This window comes from Excalfactoria chinensis, chromosome 5, assembly GCF_039878825.1.
Source record: "Excalfactoria chinensis isolate bCotChi1 chromosome 5, bCotChi1.hap2, whole genome shotgun sequence".
Lineage (NCBI taxonomy): Eukaryota > Metazoa > Chordata > Aves > Galliformes > Phasianidae > Excalfactoria > Excalfactoria chinensis.
The window spans coordinates 42468643-42488532 of NC_092829.1; the positions used below are offsets into that span (position 1 = coordinate 42468643).

Sequence of the window (19890 nt, forward strand, 5' to 3'; positions counted from 1 at the left end):
TGTTCTCCCTCTGTGTGCCAGCACTGCTGCCTGTGGTGTTACTGTGACAAGCTGGTGTTACTCTGGGAGAAGATTGGGTGGGCAATGGATTTTTCAGAGGTTGGATAATCTTCTGTGTGAAGCTCTCAGGATTGTGGAGCGGAAAGCTGAGCTCTGTTCTCTGAGCTGCAGGCTTTCTGTGCCTGTCAGCAAAGCCATTAAAACCCTGTCTTAGGCTGCTTGGACAGTGGGGATGAAAATACCTCCTTCGTGAGGGCACAGATGCTTGGTCTTCATGTGTGACTGAAAGGCAGCAAAATACTGCTGCCTGTGTAGGTGCTTTGGGTCAGAGTAGCACCGATTTCTCCAAGTTGCATCATGTGGCTGTAGTTCGGCCTTGTGCAAGTAGCAGCTGTGCTCCTGGCTGAGCTGAGCAAGCAGAGCTGCTGCCGGGCTGCTGATGGCAGTAATGGCATTGTTTGTGCTGCACTCAATTGGAGATGTCTGATGGCCTTCTGCTTTTACAGGTGGTGCCAGTTTAGCAAATTAACAGAACAGTTTTCTCCCAGGGCATTTGGTGTTGCAGGTGTGGCAAAGCCCACAGCGTGTGTTAAAATTGGCTGGACAACTTCACAGATATTTCCCAGTCAGCACTGGATTCCTGTTTGTATGTCCGTGCAGTTCTCTTTCCTTACTGCTCTCCTTAAAAAGGAGATAGCTATAAGGCAGAGATTTTCCTCTGCGTGGCTGGGGAGAGGGACAGAGCTGACCTTTAAGGTCCCATCCAAGCCCAGCTGTTCTGTGTCTTGGGTCGGCTTTACCGTTCCAGAGTGAGCGGTGCCTTCTGCACTGTTTGTTCTGGGCTGTGTCGCACCGTACCCGTTCCAGTTCTGTTAAAAAGCCCCATCGCAGAGCCGTGGGCACAGCTGCCTGCCGGACACGTGCGTGCCGGGGGAGGTTCGGCGAGAAGCCGGACGTACGGTGCCCGCCTGAGGTCTGTGCGTATGGGAAACCTCGTGGCAAGCGTACGACTGTCGCTGGGGCGCCTCCGGGCCGAGGCACCGGCTGCGGGCACAGCTGGGCGCTGCGTCCCGGGCAGCTCCCGGCCCGGCGGGAGGCGGAGCGGGGCGGGCCGGGCGGAGCAGCCGCCCCCCGCTGCCCATTGGCGGGGCGGGGCGGGCGGCGCGGCCGGGGAGAGCGGCGTGAGGCCGCGGTGCGCCGAGCCGTGCCCCGCGGCGCCCCGCTCCGCCGGACCATGGTCGGGGATCAGTGCAGCCTGCCCGCCGAACGGCCCGTCCACGCGCAGAGCCCCAAGGCTGGACTGAGCTGCAAGATGGTGTTGCAGGCGGTGGGCAAGGTGCTGCGGTAAGGAGAGCTCGGCGGCCTCGGGGAGGAGGAAGGGCAGCGGGAGGCGTGCGCCGCGGATTAGGGTTAAGGTGCCTCGTGCCGCTCTGCCGCGGTGCCCTGAGCTCCCGTCGGGTCCTGCGCGGCAGCCGGGTGTGGAAGTTGGAGTAGCAGTAGCTGCTCGGGTAGAGACCCTTGTCCGCCTATAGCGCGGCAAGCCGGGGTTGACTCTGCTTCCCGGGAGCCTGGCTTTCTTGGGTCGAGCAGACAGCGAAGGACCTGGTTCCCCAGGATAAGGCGTCTGATCGAGGCTCCGCACGTGCTTTGGCATGCCTCGAGCAGGAATGTCGTATAAGATGAGGGGAAAAAATTGCTCATGATGCTCAGGAGTTTTGTGAACAGTGAGACGTGTATGACTGCTGAGACCAAAACCAGACTCTTTGGCAGAGGACGTGCAGTAATATGATTCAGAGGAGTTCAAACCCATCCTGGTTTGCAGGAAAAAACGTCACCGCAAACATTAGGATTAGTAGCCTTGCTCTTCAACAACTGCAGCTTTTTATTTTGGCTAAATGTGGTTGGATATTTTCTCGGCTGGGTGAAGAATGGCAGTGCTGCTCCAAAAAGGAGCCTTGTTCTTCCAGCGTAACTTTATTTGGCAAGCTTTCATTTGTCCCTGTTCCTACTACTGGTTGCCAATTGTTAAATGTTTGTCAACAGAAACATTATCCCTCTCTTCCTCTGACTCATGCCTTCTCTCCCTGGACGGGTTTGGGGAGCCTTTATTAAGGCTGGGATGGAACTCCTGTGTAAATGGGGCACGTTCACTGACACAAGCAGCTCGATAAGAACCACTCAGAGCTGCTTTTCAAGAAGTGCTGTGTTACGCTCACACTTTTTCTGTAAAAAAATATATAAATTCCTTCCTGTGGAAAGCATTAGTTTATGGAACTCAGGTTTCTTTCTCGGCATTTAACAAGGTTAACATCAATTCTTGGTATTTTTGGGGAGTTTACACCACTCAATATGGTGTTAGGCAGCTGGTCATGTCATAAAATCCCTTGGCCAGCAGCTTGCTATTCATGCTGGGAGCCTTTTGAAGTTCTTGGTAGCTGCTCTGTTGGCAGCGGTCCCAGATGTAAATAGATGGGTGCCTCTGCAGGGAAGCAGTGCCAAGCCTTTTGTTTGGTATCCCTGGCAGTTTATCATAAAGCGTAGGTAACTTCCTGTGACTTGAGCAGCGGGGCAGATCTGTGTGTGCTCAGTGTGCGCTTTTTCATAAAGCATAACAAAAGCTCTTCCTTTCTCCTGCAACTGGACTACGTGCAGAAGGTGCACGTAACTTTATTTGCTTTTTTGTCGTGATGTTTCTTTACTACACACGCTATAAAACTGTGGCGAAAGCAGGAAAAAGTTGCTGTTGTGCATGAAATATTTTGGATGTGGAATTAACAACAAACACTTAACCTTGCTGCAGCTGTGACTGGAGGATAGAGGTGATTTGGGTTTTGTTTGTTCCCATATGTCTCTTCATTCTGAGTTATCTCCTTTTTGAGTTTGAAAGTGTAAAGTAACAAACTTACTTTAGATGCCAGACTGGTTGTCTTGGTTCTTTTCTTGCAGAAACGCGTGACCTTGTGTGTGTGGTTTCATTTTGCTTTTCAGCTTTTGTTCTGTAAAAATAGAAACTCTTCCTCTGCTAAGAGCTCAGAGAGGAGTCCAGTAACTGGCCAGGATCCGGCATAAATGCCAAGTCACCAAAGTGTCCTTACTGCAGAAATCAGGTGCTTAAAGTGGGAGCCCCGCAGTGGTAGAAGAGGGAACCATATGGGACCTGGTTTAAGTTAAAAGTGGTGCCAGTTGTGGAGGGTTTTCTTGAACACGGGCATCCATGGCTGAGCTTTGTGTGCTTTAGTGCTGGTAGAAAAGGACACTTGAGCATGACTGGTTGCAGAGGTGCGTTGCCAGCCTGGCGCTCTTGTTGGTATAGATACTGTAGGCATATGGATTGAAGTAAGGTGAGTCTTACACTCATTGGAATGGCTGACCGTCTATTCCAGAGTGAGTGCAGGACAATCAAATACCACTTTTCAGCCCACCCCTCTGAAATGCTGCTTGCTGAGTTTCCTCTTATCTGTGCAGAAGGTGAATTGGAGTTTTGGGTGAAGCCACTTTTCTTGTGTTGATCAGGCCTTACTGTGGCATGGGGATGAGATCGGAGATATCCTGCTTGTGCATAGTGTGATGTTATGAACAGCCTGCTGTGCTTTAGTCCTGGAAACCGTCACTGTCACCTCTCCCACACACCCTGCCATTCCTCCCCAGGCCACCGAGCACTTGTAGAGCATCACACCTGGGAAGGGACAGAGCACCCAGCTTCTCTCTAACTTCTCTGCTTCTGCCTCTCTGAGGATTTACTGGTTGGCAGTTAGAAGGCTCAGTTATCCTGCGAGATACTGAAGCAGTACAACTTTCCTCTTCAGCGATCCCTGTGTACAACAGTTAAGTGAGCTGTGGATGCCTGTAAATAACGTGCCCTCTGCAAGCTTTCAGTATTCCTGTTCTCACTGCTTGGTGATGTAGGCTGTGGTCCCTCTGGTTGCTGCTGCCAAGTAGTGTCTGCGTCACACTAGGAGTAAGAGCTGCCAAAGGAAAAATGGGTTCTGGGAGGGAAAGTGGAGGGGATTCATTCACCAGAAGCAGCAGCCGATGTGAGCACCTGAGAGGTGATAAAAAAGAGCGTGTGGAAAGACAACCAAACCAGAAAGGGCAAAAAACGTAACAAAAGCAGCAGATGTGCTCCCAGCCTTTCTCATTAATTTTTTATGAAAGCAACTGTTAGGTTTGCTACTCTTTTAAATTAGTGATTCAACTATGAAGAACTTTGGAGATGTGAATATCTTTCATCGTATGGGCTAGCAAACCGTGTTTAACATTTAAGGGATGGAACCAAGGCTCCGTGCTTCTAATGATTTAAAAGAAAAATTAGAATACCATTGGAAAAGTGCCATCTCCCCTTTTAGATTAATCACAGTGCAGCTGAGATGAAGTTGTGTGTTCCTTAGCCCAGTGTTTAATTAGGGCTTTCATTTCAGTTCAGATGTTTTTGAAATATGTTGCTCTCATTTTTTTTCCCCTCTCCTGTAATGAACTGTGTGTAATTTTTTTTATAGCCGGTGATTGGAGGGGGGGGAGAAACAGAACACACTGAAAGGGATGCAGTTGTTGCGTGTGTTTTTTTTTCCTACAAGTTGGTTGTTCTAGGGAGAGACAGAAGGGGGGGAAAGAAAAGGGGGGAAAAGAGCAATGTAGAAATCCTGGATATTGTTCTACTTTTAAAAACTGCTGATGACCATGCAGAAGTGTGCTTTTTTATTGGCCTTGGACAGCAGAATTGGAAGGAAAAGCTCAGCTGCAGGAGACGTCTCCCCTTCTTGGTCCCCACAGGTAACTGAGCTGGCCATGAGAACTGGCAGCTGCTAGTCAGAGCTGCGGATGGGGACGTGAGGATGTGGTTTGCACTGCCAGTGTCAGAGGCAGAGTCTTGATTGAGGGGCAGCTCAGAACTGCAGCATTTGCTGTGTTACAGCACTGCAAGTCCTGCATGGGTGGATTTCTGGAAATACTTACGTGCATCTTTATTGTCAGTGCTTATCCTTTCCAAGCTCCTGTGAAACTTACTCCCTTTGGGACAGCTGACAATAACTGGGGATATGGTGTTGTAAAAGAGGAGTAATGCAGGCTATGGAGTTGTGATACCACTGTCTAATTGCTTCTGATGAAATATGGCGCTTTCTGTATGTACATATAGTCCAGGGTGAGTGTGGGAATAGATAACTCATTTCTCCAGAGAGAGACTTCTGTCTTACAGTGTTGTGCAGGGATTGATTTGGGAACCAAACTACAAAACAAAGCCGTTTCTGTGTAGGCATGCTTACTGTGGGCAGTACTAATGAAGTGGAATTTTTGCAGTCACTTTCCAAGAATGTAGCAATTTGTCTTGCAATAGTGTGATAAATGATACCATCATAGATGAATTGACAAGCTTGTGTTGGCATTTTGGATGGCACTTAGATATTCTTACACCCAGTGCTTTGAAATTCTAAAAAAAAATAAATAGTAATAATTGTAACCCTTATCTTCCTTGATTCACAGCAAGATCAGAAAGAAAACAGCTTAATTTTGACTTTGGCTTTTGTTTGTCAGTGATCATGCAGTCATCCTTAACATGTGCATGAAACAGGATACAGGTGGGTAGAAGCAGAGCTTGTTTGCTGGGGCTGCCTTGGCTCACGCAGCCAAATGTGTGGCATGTGCGTTTTGACAAGGCTGAAGCAAGTATTCCAAAATAAATGCATTTATATCCTACTTCAGGTTGAAACTGTTTGCAACAACTCATTCCAATGTATGGTATTTATAAGTAATTAATGCTGCCTAGTCTGATTAATGCACAAGTTGGAGGAGGGGAGAAGTGAAGGGAGAAGGCAGTGTGGTGGGAAGGGGCTTGTAGGCAAAGCCGTGTCAGCTATTTTTATCCTATGCTTGTTCCTTCTCCCTCCCACAACTTTCCATTGTACCAAAATAGTTCAAAATGTTTATGGTTCAGGGCAACTGACATCAGTAATTGTCCTGCTGTGTCTCACTGAATATTTCTGTAACAGGAGGTGATTTCTTGTTCAGTGACATCCATGGGACTCTTGCTGTGCTGCTTGGGAAGGACAAAAGGCACTTTGGGTCGGCACCGTCTCATGCTCTGGCAAGGTGTGACCAGGACACGGGGCTTTGTAGGTAGCTCTTCCATGCATCTGAAAGCACAGATGGGCTTTTGGAGATTGTTCTTTCACCTGAGTGTTCTGGCCCGGGGCAGAGCAGGCTGCAGGGGACTCAACCAGCCAGGGCAGGCCCTTCAGAGGGCCCTATCTTCAGCTCAGGCAGTCAGTTCCCTGTGTGTGCAGGTAGTAAAGTTGCTTCTGGTGGGGGCTGCAGAGTTGGTCTTGTTTTGCCTGAAGCTCAGCCCCACTACAAGCTGTCCAATACCTCTGCTGGAGGTGTCTAACAGCCTGCTCACCTTCTGGAGCTCAGGACTTGAAGCTACACTCTGGAAAGAGGCTGTGTCTCTTGAGCAGACCTGTGCAGCCGGCACGCCTCCATTCCTTGGGATAGTTGTCAGTTCATTCACTTGTATGCACTGCAGGAGTGTCACGATCCTGGTGTGTTTATGAAACCTTCTGAACCACATACAGCGTGCTAGCTTAATGAAGAAGTTGGTCTTTCTTCATTCAGAGGTATTTCACAATGTTGAGCCGTATTTTGGTTACGTGCTCTACATCCGGTGAAGTGATAGCCAGAGGGAGATGACTGCTAAAATTCCTCTGTGTGGTGAAATAACCCTGCAAGGTATCTTGAGAGCCCAGTATAGGATGGGCGTCTGCCTGAGGTTTAACAGCATTTTCCTCTGTTTTAGGAGCATGAGTGTCCTCCTTGTACTCCTCTGGAAATTCCTTGTGGACAATTTAGAATAGATTTGATTGTAATCTGAAGCTTCTGGAATCATCCTCCCTTCTTTTAATATGTTTCTTTGGTATGTGGCTGTTTCAGTGTAGGGTTTCCTCTATGATCTTAGTTACTGCTCGTTTCTGCCTGGAAGATGGTTTCAGATATAAATGCACACAAAGTATGAGCGTGCAGCATTCATCCTTCTGGGAGCTGACTGCAGTTCCTGGTTTGTCTCTACTTTTAGACCCAGGAGAGCTTTTCTCTTCTGATTCTTGATGATCTTTGCTGAAGAGGTGTGCTGTTAGGAATACATTTTGCTGGTGGTAGTTGTCATCTCCCTAAATAGGTAAGGCAAACTCATTTCCTATCATATATCTTTTTCTGCAGCTATGCCAAAACTGAGTTGGGTAAAGCATTTTTACTTTTTTTTTTTGCTGAGAAGTTCTTCCTAATGTTTTCCCTTAATCCCTGGTGCTACGGGGTTCAACAGAGTCTTAATGAAGACTTTGGCAAATAGTTCCTAGCGAAGATGAAACTTTGCTTTTAAGATGTGCTGGCACATAGCCTCTGGAAAGAGCAAGGCTTTGGATGTATGGGTTAACCCGTTCCTTTTTGAAGGAAAACTGCTTTTCAGAAGTAAGTTATTAGAAGAAGAAGTAAAAATTAGGCCAGTGGAGGCCTAATATTAACATTGGTTAATAGGTAGGTTTTTCAAGCTCGCTTGGAAATGCTGCTCTGCTAATTTTGCAATTTCTTTCTGGTACTGAAGCCAGTGTAGAAGTACTTTTGCCCAGACAACAGGGACTGTCTGTAGCAGCTGCTCCCCAGGTGGAAGGAACATCGTGGCTGTCTCCAATTCCTTATGTTTTTGAAAAAGGAGGAATCAGCAGTGAGTGCAGCTGTCCGTCCTCGGGAAGGCAGATAGAGACAAAGCACAAAAACTTCTAACAGCTCCGTGTCTGAACAAAATAATCCCAGCAGGCCACAGAGAGTTGGAGTTGATTAAGAAAGGCAGCTTGGGATTCTTCGTGTGTGCCTCCGGTGGCGCAGCGGTAGAATTCCCGTTTGCAACACCAGGGGGCCCGGGTTCGAATCCCCCCCTGTGGAGCAGGGGGTAGAAGTGCCGCTCTGCTACACAGAGGGCTCGAATCCCGGGAGTTGGACTCGATGATCTCTAAGGTCCCTTCCAACTCGCACAATACTATGATACTATGATACTATGATGACTTCAACGCTGAAATGCCAAGGGAGATGACTCTGTGTCCTTGCTAGCTCCACTCATGCTTAGATACTCGCCAGACTTGCCATTGATTCCAATGTGACAACATACCCCAGATTCAGAACACCAAAGACTTAGAAAGGCATATGCTGAGAATCAGCAGTTGGAGTTTGACAGGATGAGGGAAAGGATGTTTATGAAGTAGGTTGTTCTGGTTCCTCATTGTATGAAGACCTCAGTGACAACATTACTACCTCTTTATTCAGAACAAACATGCAAAGGGAAGGAGGCAAGTTAGGGTCCTGATCAGCTCTTCGAGAGTGAAGGGAAATTGTATTGTCTCAATAGAAATACTTGTTTTTCAACATTCAGAGCCTGTCTTTGTGTCTAGTTACATCATCAGTTGTAACAGATCTGTTGACTGATTTCTGTTACAAGCTTTCTAAGGATCCCTATTGATTTTTAAAGCAAGGACTTAAGTATAGAGAACTGAATCATCCAGTGATGAAGTTGCTCTCTTGAGAGTTGCTCCCTTATTAGCGATCATCTTTAATTTCTTTGCAGTGGAACTACTAATGCAGCTGTGCACCAGTCCACATGATTGCCTCTTTACAAAGCTACTGTGATCTGCCTAATACTCCAAGAGCTGAAACAAGCCATGCAGGCTGTGTCTGAAGGGAGTTGGTCATAACCACCCCTTGATTTGGGGTGTGATGCTGGGTTAGAAAGGCTACTGTAAAAGCATGTCTCCACAGTGTGTATTGGGTAAGAACCTTAGATAATAAATAGTCTTTGCTAGTGTGAATGGAGAAACTGTGAATTCATGCAGGCTGTTAAAGGTATTGCTTGCCATTTGCGTGTGCAATGACTTGTTCCTTAACCAATTCCTTGGTTGCACTTTCTGTATTTAATTAAAAGAATGGATTTATATTTCAAGAAGCCATTGAAGGTAATGCTGCAAGTTTGGATATGTGTTCTTGTTTCTTTGTGATTGCCAATGGATTGGTATGTATCTATAAAGGTCTAATTCAGCTTTTCCTGCTCCCTCAGAGTATCCTGGAAAGTAATAAATCAGGGTCAGGAATCACTGCAATAGCATGGTGGGGAAAGGGCTGTGTGTTAGTGGTGACAAAACCAAATGGGCAGCGTTGCATCATTCTGTTGCCAAGTTTAAAAATTAACCAATAGCTGGATTAGCAGCTGTTTTATAGGTATTTGTTAATGAAAGTTAGCTAATGGAGATGATACTGTAATTCCTTTTACCTTCAACTCTTCTCTTACCCTGTGAGGAGATCCAGTTTGTGCCTTCTAACTAGGAACTGTTTTTCCTTTGACAAGACAGTCTGTATTAAGGCCAGGAAGGACTGTTCTGTTACCACGAGACCTGAGGAATGCCAGGAGAGGTTGGATTTCCCTCAACTGACTTTCTTCTACATAAAGAAAAAAGTCGAAGAGAAATGTGAAGGGAAAAAAGAATAAATTCATTCTTGATCCTTAAAGCTGATATTGAGAGAGAACTGACCGTGACTTGTGGTAACTTCTAGCCTTTTGAATATCCTTCATAATAAAAATGCCACAGATCACTTAAGACCTAAGCAGCGATCAAGCCTGATACAGTGGATCTGAATTGCAGGTGGAGCTGCTGCTTCATGTTGATTTTTCTTTGCCCAACCTGCTCGTTATCTAATGAACTCCTCACAGCTGTATCTTGGTGCAACAAGCTGTGTATGTGTGCAAGCACAAATACTTTAAGAATAAGTTCACAGGTGCAGGCATGCAAAACTGTGTGTGAGCAGTGAAGACAAGCTATAGCTATTTCCTATGCTCTGTATCTAAGACTTTACTGAATTTGTTGTCCCCATAAAGCAGCCAGCACAGCCTTCCAATGCAAGGCACGTTTTGTGCCTCCATCACAACTTGCCCGGTCCTGCCGGAAGTAACAAAGACAGCCCCGTGCTGTTCCTTGCCTCTGGGGAGCTGGGGTGAGTGAGAGGCAGCAGCTGTGGCTGAGCTCAGCTGTGAGCTGACATGTCGCACCATGTTGAGAGGTATTTATCTATTGGGAGCACTGACTCACAGTGAGCGTTCCCATTAACTGCTCGGGGACTGCATCTTACAGCCCACATTGCCACCTTTCGTGCTGCTTACAATAGTTATAAAGTAGATTTTAAAACTCCTTTGTACTTTTAGAAAGTGCAGAACTTATAAAATTCAGCTGAGACTTTGACATTGTATGTATCTGTCCTCCAAATCACGGTATGTGGGTAAGGTGGTGAGCTGGGCTTCGCATCTCTAACACACATCCTTTATTGTAGGTTTTTATTAGGCTATGCTAGTACCTAAATCTAGTGAGCACTGTTAGACGGATGAATGTTTTTGTGGGGAAAGGGCTGTGAGGAAAGTCAAACATCTGTGTACAAAGACAAACCTGTCTGCAGCCTGGTACTCCGAGCAGAGCAGGCTGTCTGCATTTGTGTATCTTGGGCTATATAGCAAGAAGTCTGAGCGCTAAAGCCAGGTTTCCATGGTGAAATAATTCCTAGCTATTAAAGCACAGTTCTACTCTGAAAAGCAACTCTGTGCAAACTACGTTGTGAAATCTCACATTTACGAGGCCAGGAGGGTTCCAAATCAAATTTGCTCAGAGAAATAGGAAAGATACCTTTGCAATCTGCCAGCTCTACAGTTTGGGTTGGAAGATAACAAGTAGTGTCTTCAGTGGTTTGTGTGCTCTGGTGGTGAACTCCTTCCCTGCAAAGGTGGACCAAAACGTATTGCATGTGCTCTCCTGGGAAGATAACAGGGTTGCATCAGAATAGGCAGGGGGAGTGGTTGCTGCCAGAACTTGAATCTAATCATAATGCAGGAGTCAAAATAAGGTTTAAGTGTATTCCAATGGAAGATTGCAGCAGAGAAAGTAGCAACTAAAAAAATGAATAAAAAATCACTGCTGAAGTTGACTGCTTTGTCTGAAAGCACACAGAGAAGTCTCCATGCTTTTACTGCAGTGCGTTTGCTCTCCCTTTGCAGAATCTAAAATCTTTGAGACATACGGGTGTATTTTGTTGTTGCTAATTGGTCGGGTTTTGGTTTTTCCTTGTTCGTTGCAAACAGCTTTTTTTGGTCTCCAGAATGATCGTATTGAAAAAGCTATTCTGAATGTTGTAACTTACTTGCGTTCAAATTTCAGTGCAGATTACTTGTTCTTGTTGTTCTTTTCCACAGCTCCCTCTGCAGCATACGGCATCTGCCTTTGTCTGCTCTCAACTGAGCCCTTTTCCTCCTTTGCCTGTGTGTTCTAATTGCAGAAACTTAAGCTATGCTGTAGGTCTCTGCCTCAGGTGGAGATATTGGTCCAGTATAAAACACACACACATACACAAAGCTATTTATCTCTGCTGCCTTTAAAAGGATATAGCCAATTCAGATATGAATCTTCATATATGCAGATATCTGTGGTTAGGTGAGATGAATCTTATTCCAGTTGGAATAGGATTGCTATATATACATATATATATACACACACGTAGCAAGCCCCACTGTGGATGGTTAAAAAAGAGTCTGTGTTGCTACAACAGGAATGACCTTTTCCTCTAAGAGGGAAAAAGGGTATGGTAGCATCCTGGTGGCTTCGAAGTATATGCCTGGGAACTAAAATGAGCTGTATGTTAACAAGACAAACCCCAGAACACAGGGCTCCGACTTGTGTTTGTAGCTGAAGAATTTCAGAAAGGGCTGGGCAGTGATGCTGTTGGAGAGCTGCCCTGTGGAATTTCACAGCAGAGCTTCTCTGCTCCCTTTGTGCCCCATGTGCTCTCCAGGTCTGCTCTGAAAGTGTCCTCCTTGGGGCGAGTTGCTGCAGCAGGGGAAAACACTAAGAAACACGTTTCCAAGCAGGTCTCTGCTCTATTTTACTCAGGTTTGGGTTTGCTTTGTCAGCTGGCCAGAGCTCACTCACAGTTGGAGGGTTGCAAACAACGAAGATGAGAAGAAAACGCCCCAATTCTGTCACATGCTGAGGACTCTGGCACCTATGACGCAGTGTTCTGCTCTATGGTTTGTTCTAAGCATTGGGTACATTAATTGTTGCGACACTCTGAATATGTGACCTACTGCATCTCTTACAGCAGTCCTAATTTGGCTCTGTAAAGCCCTTGTGTATTAGCATTAGGAAAGATTTGTGTCTTTTAACTTTCCTAATCCTCAGATTACCAAAATCCTGGACTGTACTGAATCATTTGGGACAAGAATTTTGCTGAGACTTTGCTTTGGCATCTTCTGGTTTGGCTATGTGAGGGCATTTTTGTGTATAAAGGTAGAAGAAACAGTTCAAAATGGAAATGAATGGTATAAGATCACTTTCTGTCCTCTTGCTGGTGAATGCTTCCTTCTAAATTTCATCCCTTGCTCCCAGAAGTAATCTGCACTTGTACCCTGCATGGTGCTGTGGCTCCGTCCCCATCAGTCCCTCCCATTTGCTGGCTGGTGAATAGCTGAACCTGTGTGAGGGTCCTTGCATCCAGGAGGCCCTCCTCAAAGGCAGATGGAGAGTGCAGGTCCAGCTTCTGCTCTGGGGAGGAGTTCTGGCAGGTATGCCTGGAGAAGAAAGGAAACTCAAGTCCAGCGTGTTTTTACCACAAGAATGCACTCTGTGCGTTTTTGTAGTAATAACCAAATTGTTTGCAAGCCTGGCCATGCCTCTGTATTCCTTCTTCCCAGAGTTTCATTAAAGAGAAAACAGGGAAGCCTGAGCAGAAGGGAAGGAGCGGCAGCAGTACCCAGCCATCAGCAGGGACCGGACCATCCTAACAGTTGCCGTGCAGCTGCCACACTGTGAGGGGCAAGCAGAGCTGACACCAGGAGTTATCAGGCAAAGGGTGCAGGAGAGAGAGGTGTGAGGTGGGTGGGGGATCCTCCAGAAAGAAGGGAAAAGCCTGATGTCCTGGAGACAGTACTGCAGGTGCCCTGTGTTCTCCTTGCTTTGCCAGCAGCACCAGCTGGGACTTAGCTTGGGCCTACAGAATTGTTCAGGGCTTTCTGCTGAGAAGCAGCATTATAAAATAATGTTATGGCATTTGTCATCCTTAACATGCCTGCCATGCCTTGGCACCGACTGTTTTCAGCGCAGCATCCGGAGGCTAAGCAAAGATTCCCTTTTAAGGCAAAGAGTCACTATGAGAATCCAGGAGAAAAAGTTTCCCTGGCATGCAGGGCACATTCTTCTTTCCTCCTCCCCTTAAATAAACTATTGGTAACTTTTAAAAACAGAACAAAAATGAAGGAGCAGGACCAGAAATGCTGCCAAAGACATTTTATTCTGCGCAGCCTCCTTAAAGCTGCACCGTACCCCAGCCCAGCAACTAACCCAGGGCAGGAGGTGGGAAGAATGGAGCTGAGGTCACAGGGGTCTGTCAGAGAACATGGGGTGAGAAGAAGCACAGACAGTCTGAAAATGCAGTGTCTTTCCTTCCTCAAGCCCTGGAGAGACAGTCTGACCACAGCAATCCATGAACAGTTGTGCTGCATGATGCAGTGAGTTTGGGCTTGCATTCTAATACCTTACACGGTCGGTCTCCCTTCCCATGCTGATGTTTTTCTCTTTCCCGGCCCTGAGAGTGTACGTGTACACCCAGGGTTCGTGGTCTGGGTGTGCTGGCATGTGGCATTTGGGGCTGAAGTCTTAGCACTGGTCTTGGTTAAAGCAGCACATGGGGACTGCTGAAAGTTCCCCAGGCCGATACTGAACACGTATAGTTCTAAAGGCAAGCAGAAATGCAGATATTCTCTCTCCTTTCCAACTACGCTTCTGTTACAAATGAAGCCAATTCCAATTTTCTTGTGTCATGTACAAATAAATAAACATGTTGAATTTCCAAGGGGTTATTTTGAGGTGACTGCAGCCTTTAAGCCTCCAGTCCTTGCACCTAACAGAGGGGAGATGACTGTGGACTGGGGTTGGAAATAAGGATGGCCAAGGTAGGAAAATGCACAGCCTTCGTAGCTGTGGTATAAGAGCTGGTGTAACCTGCTGCTTTGTTGTTCTTGGTAGGTGCTTGTCACTGGGAATCAAATCTTCACTCATAAAACTGTTTCCTTCCTGCTGGGAATGGGTTCAAGGCTCCCACACTTACGCAGAAGATTCTTATCCAGAAATTAACTGATAACTTCTTACAGTAAACCATCATGGGGGGGTGGGAAAGAAGTAAATCTTTGAGCAGTTAGCCTGCTTTTCCTTATGAAATGCATGGATGGCCGAGAGCTTTGGTTTTCTCCCCTTTGGGGGGGGGGGGGGCATGTTAGAGGAAAAGAGCTGGTGTATTCAGATTTTTAACTTGTGTATGTTGTATTTCCTCTTCTGTTCCATCCAGCTCCCACATTTCTTTACACCAAGATGGGAAAGGGGGAGAAACTGCCATGAAAATACAACTGAATTTGAATTACAACCCCACATTTACTGCAAAATAGAAAAACCTGGAATAGGTCATAAGGATCGGCCTAAAATATACTGTTAAAAGGCTAGTTTACTGCCTCTCTCATTCTGTGTTTTTAGAAGCTAACCCCCAGCCTCAGAGTAACAAGAAGGTCGGTTTGGCAGGACTACTTTGTAACACGTGGGCTGTGGAGGCTGCTTTAAAACTTGACAATGCAAAAAGAAAAGGAAAAAAAAAAAAAAAACAAGACAAGAATCAATGGCAAAGATCGCTTCATGTGTCTGCTAACTTGGTAGTATAGAGGTGCCCCTGAGTGCAGTGTAATGCCGTGTTGCTGTTGGAGACTGTAAATTCTCAGAAGGCACTTCTCCTCAAAGATGTTGCAGTTGGTATTGCAGCATTTCAACCCCAATACTTTATGGCTTGCGAGCCATGCAGGTTGTAGGGCACAAACTGGTAACCCCCTGTGTCCCCATTAACCCTGCCCCTGGCAGGGGGTTGGAAATAGATGGTTTCTAAGTTCTCTTGCAACCAAAGCCATTCTGTGATTTTGGAACATTCCATGGGCATCCTGTGCTTTTTAATCTTCCTTCAAACAGCGTTCTCTTTCTGTGCCACACTTGTATGCATCGCTATGAATCTTGGGCTCTCGCTCTTGCCAGCACTGACTGGGTCACAACTAGTTGTCACAGCTGGGAAGCACTTGTAAATTGGTTTGGGATTCCTGGGGTGATACCAGTCAACCTGGAGTAGTAAATGGCACCGATTATTTTAAAATCTTTAGCCAAATAAGTCTCTTCATAGTGCAAGTTTCATTATCTTTGATAGTTTTGATTCTTGCAGACTTGAGGTGGTTTGTGCATCATTAAGTTTGCAAGTTGGGAGGCATTTGCCACGTAAAGCTTTCTGGACCCGTCCTGTTGATTTTCTTGTGTGTAGAGCTTGTTTCTAGAAACGAACAAACAAAAAGACCTCCCAGCCTTGAATATGCCACATAAGAAAGGCACAGCAAGACAGCACTTATAGCAGAGTCAGATAGCTGGAATCCTGAATAGGCAGAGATGATTTTGAAATGCACCATCGATTTAATGAACCGCTGTTATCTCTTGTGAGGTCAAACTTGTAATAAATAGGGCTCATCTGACCCAAACCTTGGATGCCTGCTACAATTCCAAAGTGATGTGAGCTCGGTCAGGCAGGGCAGAGTGTCCACACTTGTCCACAGGGTGTTCCTGGCCTGTTTTCAGCTAAATCAGACTGCTTCCCATGTGCTTCCATCAAAACAAGCTGTATCAGGTGAAAGTGAAGCACATCTTAGTCTTTGTGCCATTAATAAACTTTGAATCTGAAAGCCAGTTCTTGCTATGAATTGGGAATAATACTTCTCTCATATGGTTTTAAAATTAATACCTGGATAGTGCTTTGAAGGTGCTTCAAAGAAGGCTTTTTTTTGCACCAAAAAAGCTACTGGCATCTGATCAGGAGAGAAAGGAGAGAGATAAGGAAAGGATCTTGATTAACTGAGAGGGGATAACAAAGCAACGTGAGAAACTGGTGTTTGTACTTGAATCCGAACAAGGCACTTAGCCCAGGAAGACGATGGTGGCCCAGCAGGCCCGTTTCTCACTGGGGTTACAGTACACCACTCTTGCTCCAGTGAGATCCAGGCAAGTTTCCAGCTGCTGTGTTTTCTGAGGTGAACACAGAGCTGATTGTGGACGCCCAGGCAGTAATGAACGTACTCAGGCTGGAGCTGGTTTGCTTAACCTTCTGTTGTGATGCTTCACATGTGTGACTTCTCTTTTACCATCTCTTTTTCCTTCTCTGTATCTTCTTCCTGGGTGTAACTTGGCCCACAGCATCTTATAGGAGTGCTTAAAACCAAACAAAACCAAACCTATCCTGGGACTTATCTGAAGAATTAATAATCACTCTGGTTCACCTGTCAGTAAAAACTGCTGAGTGCTGCCTTTCCTTGGCTTCCCTAAGTATGTTCTTTCCTTAATTGATAGTCAAGCACCGATAGTAAGGTTTTGGTTTGACCTTGGTCAGACCTCCCCATACTGCTGTGCAGTGGCTGCTTCTTCAGCTGCATTGGGGGCATGCTGATCTGGCGTACTTAGCAGAATTCTCATTGTTAAGACAGACAGACAGAGGGAAACGTGAATCAGGACTTTTGCTAGCTTTAGCATGTGGGTTTTTTGTCTTTTAGGTACTGCCCTTATGACACCGAGTTCCATTTTCCAGTAAACAGACTGCAGGTGAAGGATTTGGGTGTTTCCTGAGTAGAACAATGCAACCCTGCTCTTTCTGACACATTTCCTTTCGCTGAAAGCAGGACGAATGAACTGTTTCTGAATGTGCTGCTTTATGTTTGCTACCGTAGTGTTCCCTTATAAGGGCGTTTGGGACGGCTCAGGAATGGCAATGCGTTCTTTTCTGTATTTGTGTACCTTAAAACAAAAAATGGAAGAAGGCCTTTTGCATTTAAACACTTTGCAGCACACGACAGAGAGTAACAGGTGCTTCTCATTGCGCACTTGGAGTTGGTTTCAGGTAGATGGTGGTTTCTTACGAGCCTTTGGCACAGTGGTGGAGCAGGAGGGAAAGGAGAGCAGAAAGAAGCCAAGTTGTTAACTTCTTGCTTTTTATTACATGTCTGAGCTTTGGTTTATATGGGGCACTGCTGTTACTTGTTGACTCTTGATCGTATGCCATCATGTTTTTTAAACTGTGTTCTCTATACTGTTGTCTGCTCCAGCTTTCTAAGTCTGCAAAGAACATGCTTTAGTACTGACTGTTATTGATAGTTTCTAAGCTAAACCAATGATCTTGCAACCCGAACTGAGCATGATTAAATTAACGCTAGAAAGCCTGACACTGTAACTGGAGTTGTGCCTGAGGAAAGATGTGCTGTCCACTTCAAAACCTGGCGTTGTTATAACTGGGATGTATCTCTGTAGTTACAGTGTTTGAGCCATGTCATATCCCAACCAAACTGCATGCAGGTCATGAAACTGGGATCGTAGAAACAAATGCTGTGGTCTTGCTTTAATGCTCAGCAGCTGCTAAAAGTTAAAAAGGTGCTTTGACATTCAGGTTTCAGCGGCGTGAATCAAAGCCCTTTCATATCAGTGCTCACGGGCCTTGCTGCAGGTTTTGTGATGATACCTGTGAGACGGGTTCTTTCTTAAACTGAGGCAAAGCTGTGGAAAGGGGCAGGGCACGGGTTCCTTCAGGAAGCTTCTGTTGAAACGATCCAGTTCCAGACTGAGGCAGTTATGGAAAGACTCACCATCTGCTGAAAGATGCAAAGTGGCTGCCTGTACTAATCCAGCAAAGGACTGACGTTTGGGTGGAGATGAGCTTTGGGTGTGCTTGGGTTATTTTTCCTGGTGTGAGGTCTGCTCATAATGGTTTGCATTAGCAAACTTGTGGGAAATACCTAGCACTGAATTTTTGTTTCTTTCCTTGAAATGTCAAGAAGATGCCGAAGTGAGAATGAGGTAAACACGACCCGCTTCTCTTCACTGCAAGGCCTGCCTCAGTCTCCTGCATCCGGCTTCCTCCCGTGGTTTCCCTCTGCAGTCTTGGCTCTATGACAGACTATCTGTGACCTCTTTGTCTCTCTCTTCCCTCCTCCTCCACTCAGAGGATTGCTCTTTGCTGACGTGGTACAGCCCTGACCCGGGGCTCTTGGTTTAAGTATCCTGAAGTAAAGCAGAGGTACGTGTCTGTTCTATCCACGCTGCTTCTCCTCTCCCAAGTGGTTAATGTGGTTTTTCAAACCAGTCTTTTAAATTGTAAGCATATTCCGCCCGAGTGTTACTCAATTACAACTCTCATTTCTTTAAAAAATCATCTATGAATGTCTGAAACCTGCTCCTTTCACCAGCCAACCAGCTGGAAAAAACAGACCCAAAGTGTGCGTTCTGGATAGACGTTAACAGTGTCTCTGCAGAGGTCCAGCAGGTATGAAGGTGCTACTTGGAACACGCCAGGCTTGACTTTAGCAGTGTAGGAGTAAGGCAGCTTATGTTTGGAATTAGGCAAATTAGTGCCCTTGAGTATTTTTTTATTAGCTCAGAGCCAAGCGCATGGTATCAAGTGGATTTATGCTGTTTACTGTCAGGGTAAGGTAGCTTCAAATCTTAGTATGGTAGTCCTGCGAAGGGAACAGGACAAACGTGTTGTGTCACACATTATAAAGTCAGGTTACAAACAAGACTGTTCTTTCTTGCCGTTGTGTTTTCCTTGAGTATTATTTTGAGTTCTCTGAAAATCTGAAGCCTCACGCCCAGGCTTAAGTGAAGTACATCTTTCATACCTTCTTAAATACCTTCAAGGCCCTTCTGCAGTTCTTTCATGGATGCTTCTTTCTTATCTCCGGGTCACTTTTACGTGATGAGGTTCAAAAGCAATCTTGCAAATATAAGGGTTTGGAGACAAGAATGCATAGCTGAGAACCAGGATCTGCCGGTCTGAGTAACTCCTCTGTGTTAGAAGTATTCTGCTTTGAAACATCTGACTTCACAGGTCCCAGGACATCCCTTTGGGCAGCGGCTGTGTGAATTAGTTCAAATTACTTCATTAAATCAACCTAAGGGATATGTATCTTGTAGGCTTCATTTGGATTGGGATGCACTGCTGTGGAGAAAGGAGAGGACAGGAAATGTGAAAGAAAAGCAGTTATACGCTGAGCTGGTCATCTTAAGTACTGGTTTTAGTTGATTCTCCTACTGTGCGTGTAGTCTTCAGAAAGATGCTTGTGTCACAGCTGTCCTAACTGTGGCATTACTCATGAACGTGTAGAATACAGAGGAACCATCTCTTCTGGACTGGAGATCACCTGTGGTTGTTCCTGCACATCTGTGGCATGAAAGTACATTGTGAGAGTGTGCGTATCGCACCGCTCTTGGAAGTTTCCCTTGATGACGGCATTCCTTTCTCATCCTGAGGTCACTCTGGTGGGCAGGGAGAAGTGTGACAGTGCTTAATGAAAGTTGTGTGTGGTGAGCAGCGACAGTCCTGGTGACTGAGCTGTAGAAAGTTACAGCGTGCCTCTGCCTACTAAATGCAGTGTTGAAGATGGGGACTGTGAGTCATTCTGAGGATGGGTTTGGTGTGTGCGTCAGCGAAGAGCCCATAAGGAGAGAAATCCAAAGGGCCGTACGTTCTTTGGGAAAAGCACTGACGTGTGAAACACCATTCTAGGAAAGATGTGCAACTCAGCCATAAGGCAAAAATTAAGTGTGTGTTTTGGAGGCGTGTTTTGAAGGTTGGTTTGGGTTTTTTTTTAAGTGTGCTAAGAGCCAGAATGCAAAACAATTGCCTTGATATGTTTCAAAAGCAAACTTAGTGTCCTTATCTGCAAAGGTGGACTTGTCGTGGCTTTGCATGTCCTTAAATACCCACTCTTTA

The 19890-nt window shown here is 45.9% G+C and overlaps 1 protein-coding gene across 3 annotated transcripts in view; it reads left to right on the top strand.

Annotated features, from left to right (window-relative positions):
- Positions 1-19890, top strand: part of MOB2 (MOB kinase activator 2) — a 106346-nt gene that overhangs the window by 66981 nt on the left and 19475 nt on the right. Inside the window, exon 1 of one of the 3 annotated variants that reach the window (XM_072339013.1) lies at positions 1153-1344. The exons of the other annotated variants lie outside the window; for them this stretch is intronic. Within the exon in view, the coding sequence (XP_072195114.1) occupies positions 1235-1344 (110 nt within the window). The 5' untranslated portion in view covers positions 1153-1234. Of the gene's footprint in view, positions 1-1152; positions 1345-19890 lie in introns of those variants that run through there. 3 annotated transcript variants of the gene reach the window in all.